The sequence below is a fragment of the Myxocyprinus asiaticus genome, chromosome 29 (assembly GCF_019703515.2).
Source record: "Myxocyprinus asiaticus isolate MX2 ecotype Aquarium Trade chromosome 29, UBuf_Myxa_2, whole genome shotgun sequence".
Lineage (NCBI taxonomy): Eukaryota > Metazoa > Chordata > Actinopteri > Cypriniformes > Catostomidae > Myxocyprinus > Myxocyprinus asiaticus.
This window is the reverse complement of record NC_059372.1, coordinates 7,514,758-7,523,567: the sequence shown is the minus strand read 5'-3', so window position 1 is coordinate 7,523,567 and position 8,810 is coordinate 7,514,758. Positions and strand designations below refer to the sequence as shown.

General features: G+C 38.4%; 1 protein-coding gene across 1 annotated transcript; it reads right to left on the bottom strand.

The window, feature by feature from the left end:
• Positions 1 to 913: 913 nt before the first annotated feature.
• LOC127420177 (proenkephalin-B-like) lies at positions 914 to 3,710 on the bottom strand. Its single transcript, XM_051662232.1, has 3 exons — positions 3,616 to 3,710; positions 3,230 to 3,367; positions 914 to 1,807 (listed from the first exon to the last, which is right to left on the bottom strand). Exons 2-3 carry the CDS (start codon positions 3,353 to 3,355, stop codon positions 1,175 to 1,177), a joined length of 759 nt encoding a protein of 252 aa, XP_051518192.1. The 5' UTR covers positions 3,356 to 3,367; positions 3,616 to 3,710; the 3' UTR covers positions 914 to 1,174.
• Positions 3,711 to 8,810: the final 5,100 nt, after the last annotated feature.

Genomic DNA, 8,810 nt, shown 5'->3' with positions numbered 1-8,810 from the left:
GTTTTCCAGATGTAAACACACATCAAATAGACGTCTCGGTGATGTATGTGTGCTATCAGGGTATTTTATGTGTGTGTTTACATCTGGAAGATTGTTTGCTCATCTGCAATATGAGGTTTTAGGTTGTTTCCCCTTGGATGTCAATAAGACATTCAGCAGATGTCTTTGAGACGTTTATGATTTACAATGTTGGCAAATCTGATCTTTGTAAGATGTTTAGCAGATGTTAATTAGATTGTGATGCTTTCCAGATGAAAAGATCTAAAACAGACATCTCAGACGTCTACCCAGACAGAACACGTATATCTCTGAGATGTCTGTTTTAGATCTTTCCATCTGGAAAGCATCACAATCTAATTAACATCTGCTAAACATCTTAAAAAGATCAGATTTACAAACATTCCCAATCAAAAACGTCTCAAAGACATCTGCTGAATGTCTTATTGACATCCAAGAAGAGACGTCTTATAGCCGTATTGCAGATGAACAAACAATCTAAAAAATGCGTCTTCCAGATGTAAACACACATATCAAATAGACGTCTCGGTGATGTATGTGTGCTATCAGGGTATTTTATGTGTGTGTTTACATCTGGAAGATTGTTTGCTCATCTGCAATATGAGGTTTTAGGTTGTTTTCCCTCGGATGTCAATAAGACATTCAGCAGATGTCTTTTAGACGTTTATGATGTAGAATGTTTGTAAATCTGATCTTTGTAAGATGTTTAGCAGATGTTTATTAGATTGTGATGCTTTCCAAATGAAAAGATCTAAAACAGACATCTCAGAGATGTACGTGTGCTATCTGGGTTCCCTTTTAATGTTTTTGGAAATGCACAAGGCCCTTTTTATATAGATACTTGGAGAAGAAAAGTCACACAAAACATATTTCCAGTGCAATTTTAGCTGGTAAAGTTCTTGCCCTTTATTTGTCATTTTAAACAAGCATTGTCTGCAGTGTGTTTTCTTTGTTTACACTGGGGTAACGGGAAACAACAAGTGGTTGGTCAGTTAAAACGTCCTGAACACATGATTGACACACGACTGTCATTCGTGATTGATGGCTTCCAGAGGTTAGCAGCCAGTTTGGAACAGCACGTATGAAATCATGACATTTGTGAGGAGAAAATATACTGTGAAATGAGTAGTAATTGAATTATCAATGATACAGTAACCTATAAACTGTAGTCCTCGTACGATGAGGGTTCTTCGTCAGAGCGCACTGAAATTTTAAAATGACGACGTAAAAAGCCGCCGTATCGCTTCTGGTTGTCCCACCTCAACTTCGGGCGAATTCTTCGCATGAAACCGCCGTATCTTTTCTGCAACACCTGCCGGCTGTTGTCATCCACGAAGTCGCGTTGCTTTGGACCAAATTTACGGAGGAAACCTCCGTAACGTTTGACTTCGTTTAAAGGAAGGTCGTTATCGTAAACTCCCGTTTCATTTTCATCCATAATATCGTCCCCCTCATCGTCTTCGGTTATCGACGGGACGTCTCTCTCGCCCAGTTTCGAGAGCGGTTCTCCGTATTTCTTCGCGAAGAATCCTTTTAGTACGGCGTTCTCCTTCCAGGGCGAGGCGAGTAATTTATTTTTATTTTTATCGATCCTCTTTATGAATCCCCCGTATCGTTTGACCAGGTTTGATGCCTCCGGCTCTTGGAGATCCTCCGTCTTTAACGCGCTTCGTTCTCCGTCAACATCGGCGTTGAGGTCCGCTAATTCATTTGAAAGGTCCTGTAGAGCCTTCTCACATCTTTTTAGTGTACTAGATGGGACGGCTCCTTCACATGCTAAGATACAAGTCTGGAAAAGAAGAAAGTAGGTTTAACTTGAATCCACTCTTAAATATAAAGGTTTCAGTTAGAACAACCACAACAGCCTGATGCTTTAGGAGAAACTTTTGAAGTTAAAAAATATATATAATATATATCCTCTACTTCTTTAGAAAAACACACTGTTATATTGTCATCTATAGTATACTCACTATAAACCCGAATAAGTTAGCAGAACTCAAAAAATTTGAGGTAATCAGTTACATCAATTTTTTTAAGTTAATAAATTCCAAATTTAAGTGGAACTGTCAGGTTTTAATTTTGTACTACTTATCCATGCTAATTGCTCTAAACTTAAACATTTGAGTAAGCTAACTCCTACATTTTGATGGCATTTAACTTGAAATTTTGAGTAAAACACCAGATTTTTTTTCCATCACTTTATTCACCCATTATCTAATGACTTGCTTAATAATGGATAAAGCAGTAAGAAAGATATATAGCTGGTATCGGTCCTCAACATATAGCTCAAGCTCCACTCTTCACCGTAATGGAAACCCCCAAAACTCCAACATAACTGAAACTCTTCTAAATGGCAACATAACAAAACACTACAACCAAGTTTCCCCCCTTTGCATTCATATTGCAAAAACACATAAAATAACACTTAATTTTAACGTTTACTTTCCCTATCGAGTCCCATGCAAAGCATGCCGGGAACAAGAAATCCCCTGCCCAATTTGAGCTTACCAAACCCCCCAAAAATTAAGTTCATTAAACTCAAAACAATAAAACAGTTCCGGTTACTTAAAAGGTGTCAGTTTCGTGAACTCAAAAGAAAACGTTCTAAATACTCATCAAGATTCATTTATTTGAACTCAATTGAATGATTTAATTATCCCTACTCAATACAGTTAAAGACTTTGAGCGTTGGGGTTTACAGTATGTTGTCTAATCCTCAATCAAGAACGCACCCTTTAGTATATTTTGGGGAACCAAACGTTTTTCTTGCTATCTGAAGCGCTGCAAAGAAGCTTCATGCACAGCTGATCTTTTGTTTTAGTATTAAAGGGCATTTCTGACATTTTTCACTTGTCAGTAGACTATAGAAAATGCAAAACAATCTATAAAAGAGCGCGCAATTTTGCCGCTCTCCGTGGTGCTGAAATGGCGCGAAAAGAGATGGGCGCAGTTTCTTCACAAATGACAACGGACACGACGATTTTCCTCAAGCTTTAAAACGTTTTCCTGAAGGATAAGTATTTCTAATTTTCATTCAGAAATGTTTGATTTTGTATAAAGTAATTTGCAGATGCTTTTTCCATTTGTACATCTCTTGCTCATCACATTTACTTAAGAGAGAGAGAAAAAAGAAAAACTTGTCTAAAATGTAAAGCTCACCAAAACTATGACATAAACGCTTAAAAGTGAAGAGAACTGAGAGTAATCTTACCAAGCGGCTGACTGCAGTGTTCAGATCGGAGATCTGTTGCGCGCATCTCAGACACTGCGCTGAGCAATCTGCCCGACTCAAGGTTGGCAAGCTCAGCGTCAACACCAAAACATACCACTCCATCATCTACAGTGATTCCTGGTACAAGATAAGAATACAAACAAGCAGTGCAGGCTATAAGTACATGAATCTGTTTAGCCCATTTGAAATGCCAGACCTGCCTGGCGTATTTGAAGTTCTTCAACAATCCATTAATGACGTTTAAGGGTTTAAAGAGCCTTATTTATCCAGATTTAGTCATTGTTTCAATTCTTATTTATTTATCATTGGGAATCTAATATCCAAAAGCTTTTGTATGAAATTTACCACGAAATTTAGTCCATTACCTTGTTTGAACAAAGCTTGCTTGTTCTCCAAGCGCCAAGGCAATCACTTGGGGAAACTGGTTGAAACTTATTTTTTCCGAATCACTCTTTATCCATCCACGGTTAGCTCTTATTTCGACTCAGCGCACTCTCCATTCTTTTATTCACGCAGCCCACGCAGTCATCTGAACGAACGAACCAATGGGAACAAACATCCAGTTGATTGATGGATGATTGATCCCACCCACTCGAGGATGCTGCCCAACAAAACCGAAAAGAGGTTTCAGTGTTGACCTGTTTCTTTCATTTATTTACTTCACAGCAATGTTGTTAAAATAACATTGAAAGAGTAATAAAATGACTTGAAGTATGAAATATTGGGTTTCAACTTAATGGTATAGCCTACTATTGGGAGTCTTCAAGGTTTAGTAGGCCCACAAGAATAGAGAAGTGAGAGTTGGAGTTTTCATTCTTACCTCTACTTTGATGGCAAGGATAAAAATCTAGCCTTTCATAAAATTTAAAACACTCCCACTTTGAAGAGGAGTGATGTGCCATGGGCAAATTGTGGTCTTAAATGGTTGAGCTAGCTCAAGGCTGCAGGATTGTTTGACTCTTTTCAAAGAATGCATCTCATTTATTTACTATTCAGTAATTTCTTTAGGACTTAAAACTTTCAGTAGGCTAAGTCCTTCATAAAATATTTATACAGTTCCAGAGATCATTCCTAAAAACACACTTAATATTCACCAGCCCACCTGACAAGGCCCAAAATTCAATAACAGGAATCAGGGCCGTAGCTAGTGGGGTGAAAGGTGGTAATGATTCTAGGGGCCCAAAGTTCCAGGGGGGCCCACGACAAATTCAAAATTGTATTATTTTAATAGTAAGGGGCCCAGTATTACTTGCAACGGCCCTGACAGGAATGGAGCCCCTGCTTCTTAACCTCGAACACATTTTCGCCTCAATGAATGTCCTTCATGCGTGTAAATGTTTCTGGAACTCAGGGCTTTCGAGGAAGGACAGGTGCAGTTAGGTTTATGGTTAGGATATGACTAATTTCCAATAATATTTTAGCACATTATAGACAACAAAGCTGGAAGATTCTGCAGCACTTTCACAGAACAGCCTTAGTTTCTAAGGAATTTTTATTGACATTTTCATGGCAAAAAGTTGTCTTTTGGGTTCTTCTCACAGTTAGTCAAACGTCAATGATCTTGAAGAATTTTAAAGAAAACACATTTTTTGTGATTCACTTTGTCGATGTATCGTGCAATAATAATCTTGACGCAAAGTGCTTGAGCAGCAGTTTTGCTATAGTTACCTCCTTAGTTGAACGTGATTTACACTCACTGAACACTTTATTAGGAACACCTGTTCACGTAGGGTACAATGGGATAAAAGGCTCCTTTGATTTGATTTTCTCCCAAAACTCTAAATAGCAACAAAAACTACCACTAAACACCTGTTTGTCACCATGCACTGCACCATTTTCCTGATCCATGAGATCTTTGCATGTGGTGGGGCCTTTTACCCCAAGTGTGGGGTGTTGGTGCTAGACAGGCTGGTTTGAGTATTTCTGTAACTGCTGATCTCCTGGGATTTTCACACACAACAGTCCCTAGAATTTACTCAGAATGGTGCCAAAAACAAAAAACATCCAGTGAGCAGCAGTTCTGTGGACGGAAACACCTTGTTGATGAGAGAGGTCAACAGAGAATGGTCAGGGCAGCATTTCCCAAAAGCATCGTAAGCCTAAGTAGATCATAGAAACCATTGGCGCCAATGGTCTCTACGATCAACTTAAGCTTGGGATGCTTTTGGGAAATGCAGCCCAGACTGGTTCAAGCTGACAGAAAGGCTACGGTAACTCAGATAATCACTCTACAATTGTAGTGAGCAGAATAGCTTTTCAGAATGGACAACACATCGAACCTTGAGGCGGATGGGCTAGAACAGCAGAAGACCACGTCGGGCCCTTTATTAGGACCATAGTGTTCCTAATAACGTGCTCAGTGAGTGTGTTGGCGAGTGTGTATTTACCTCCAGGTAACCCGCTTAAACGCATTCATAGTTATTTAAAAATAATGTAGGCTACTTAAACCCGTTTTTTGGCTTCTTTAGTTGGGTCCAGGGCTTAATTATCTGAAAAAGTGTGAATGGAGTGTGTATGTTACGCAGTTTAAGCTGATCTTGTTGCAGAAAATTCCCTGCTAAAAACTAAATAAATAAATTAAATTAATTCCAATGTTTTAAACTACAAATACAATTACAATTATTAACCATTAGCTGATAACCATTAACACAATTACCAAATGTTTTTGTAATTTGTTTTGGGCCATATTACATTTGAATTTAATGGTTTGTATGTGCAGCCTATTGGTCCCTAATGGTAATTACGTGACACATCAGGTGCGTTTCTTCCCACTGCCAGCGATGTAGTTAAGTTCAGTCACAATACTTATACTACATACACTCAGTATGTTGTTAGATTATATACTGTTTAATTATACACCAGGGTGCAAATAGCATATGCCACTATTTACAATAAGTGTAAACATCATCTGCTGTACCATACCTTTCTTATTGATTTGCACAGAATTTCATTAAATGTATTTATTAATTTGTGATTTGTGTGTTTGGTTTAAAAAAAGATGTTCTTTCTTTTTTGTACTTCTGAAGTAGATATAAATGTACTGATAAACTACAGTTAATAGTTATGCATATATTTATTTTTTATCCCCTTTTCTCCCTAATTTTGGCATGCCCAATTCCCACTACTTAGTAAGTCCTCATGGAGGCACGGTTATTCACCTCAATTCGTGTGGCGGAGGACAAGTCTCAGTTGCCTCTGCTTCTGAGACAGTCAATCTGCGCATCTTATGAAGTGGCTCGTTGTGCATGACACCGCGGAGACTCTGCATGTGGAGGCTCATGCTACTCTCTGCACAACTTACCACGTGTCCCATTGAGAACGAAAACCACTAATTGCGACCACGAGGAGGTTACCCCATGTGACCCTACCCTTCCTAGCAACCGGGCCAATTTGGTTGCTTAGGAGACCTGGCTGGAGTCACTCAGCACACCCTGGATTCGAACTTGCGACTCCAGCGGTGGTAGTCAGCATCAGTACTCGTTGAGCTACCCAGGCCCCCAATAGTTATGCATTTTTAAACTTTATGCTTTTGAATAAATAGACCTGTTTATTTGCACAATTTAAACTTGCTTAGTTATTGATGTTAAGTGTGTTTGGATAGGTGTAGCTGTTTAGGGCCCCCAAAATACTAGGGCCGGCCCTGATTGCAAGAGTAAAGAACTTTCCTTATTTAAGAAGTGTTAATTGCAGTACAGCGGGGCTAAAGCCCCTCAGGGGTAATATGCAACAAAAACTACCACAGTATGTTCCTAAACACCTGTTTGTCAATGCAAAATGTTCCTGATCCATGAGATCATTGTCTAAAGTTTGATTCTGAGGTACTTTGATTTCATATTTAATCATTTTTAAAATGTTGCAAATGTATGTAGCTAATGAAAATCCCTGAAATTATCACATTTATTTTGAGACAGTTTGTAATTTTCAGTTTTGTTTGAGATGATTAAATAATTTTTTTTAATAAATGTGCAATAAGTGAAAGGAAAGTATTTGGGGTAAAAAGCCCCCCTGTTGCAGGGCTAAAGGCCCCCATTAAACACGTGGTTATTTTCAAGTGGGGCGAATAGACTTGTTACAAAAAATGTTCAAAGTGGGCTCACATTGACTGATCCAATCACACTGGAGAGTTATTTGTTTATAGAATACTTGAAATGTTCTGAAATGCCAAATATGACTGAAATAAACAGAAAATGGTTAACCCTTTTCTGAAGTGTTTACTTTAAATAAGCATTAGCTTAATTTGTTATTCAAAAAAGCATATTGCTGTCTCAAAAGTATTTGGCTTAATTGACCATTTGTACCCTGTAACTATTGTCCCTAAATTTACATAATATCACTATAACCCACAAGGGGGGGGGGGGGCAATGCAATGAAAGTGAATGGTGACTGAGGCTAACCTTCTTTTGTGTTCATTTTGTGCATTGGGACACAAGGGCATTAACACTTGGCTACCCCGACTCCCAACACATCACCTCAGTAAGAACTACATATTTGGTGTATTGTTGTCAGTGATATTCAATACAAAAATGGCAGTTTCTATGCAGTCTTACCTAAGGTTATTATGTGTATTAGTCTCTTGAGCTTGTTGATCTTCCTGCATGTTGCCACAGAAAAAACAATTCGTTTTGGTCGTTATGCTGGACTTTCGGATCAATCTCCACTCCTCCCAAGAGAAGTTCAACGAGGTGTGAGAGGCGAAAATGAACTAAATCTATACGTATTTAACACTGCACAAGGGTATTTTGCAGTATAACTTGTGCAACTGGGCATGCACCATGAAGAAAATCATTTAAGATAGCGTCTTGTGCTTTCCAGATGAAACGCTCTTAGACATCTCTGTGATGTACGTGTGCTATCTGGGTATAGCTGTCACACTATATGGGGTAAGATGTCACACATGGGAATCTGCTGTTTTTGACAAGAAATACGAAATATGATCTTAATTTTTTTAAAAGCCATCTTCCACAAATATCTGTATTGACAATGTGTTATAGGCTATTTAACTGCTAAATAAAACACATGTGACAATTTGCCCCGACCTAAATGGTTGTCCTTTGTCATAGTTACACACATACTGAAGCATCATGAGCAATACATACTGTATATCACCAAGGCCTATATGTTCTCTAAATTTAACTATTAAACCATTACCGATTGTGGTGATCAAGTCTTGTTACGTCGTGTAGACATTTGAAAAAATGTGTTCATGCCATAATTACAAAACTAAGACAAAAAAGCCGGAACATTCTTCCACACATATCAGGAAGGAGGGGGGTCTGGACAGAGCTGTGTTGTGTACTAGCCCTCCGTTCTGTTGCGAGGAATAAGTCCTGAATAAATCATTAATCCAATGCTGCGGCCTGTTCAAACACAATACTCAATTCTCTATGTGGCACTGTTTTTATATACTCTACTGTTCCACCAACAGTGTTTACAGTAACCTGGAAACGAAAGCATTTCAATCCTGAGTCATTCTAGATGGAAACATCCTCTTTTATATCTAGAATTGATATTTGAAAGCATAGTTCACCAAATAAAGAAAACTCGGTCATCAGTTACTGAC

Excerpts from the sequence above, each read along its gene's own strand:
- LOC127420177 (XM_051662232.1), bottom strand. The coding sequence starts at position 3,355 with ATGATGGAGTGGTATGTTTTGGTGTTGACGCTGAGCTTGCCAACCTTG. Across the intron at positions 1,808-3,229 it reads ACACTGCAGTCAGCCGCTTG|ACTTGTATCTTAGCATGTGA; the intron begins GTAAGATTACTC and ends CTTCTTTTCCAG.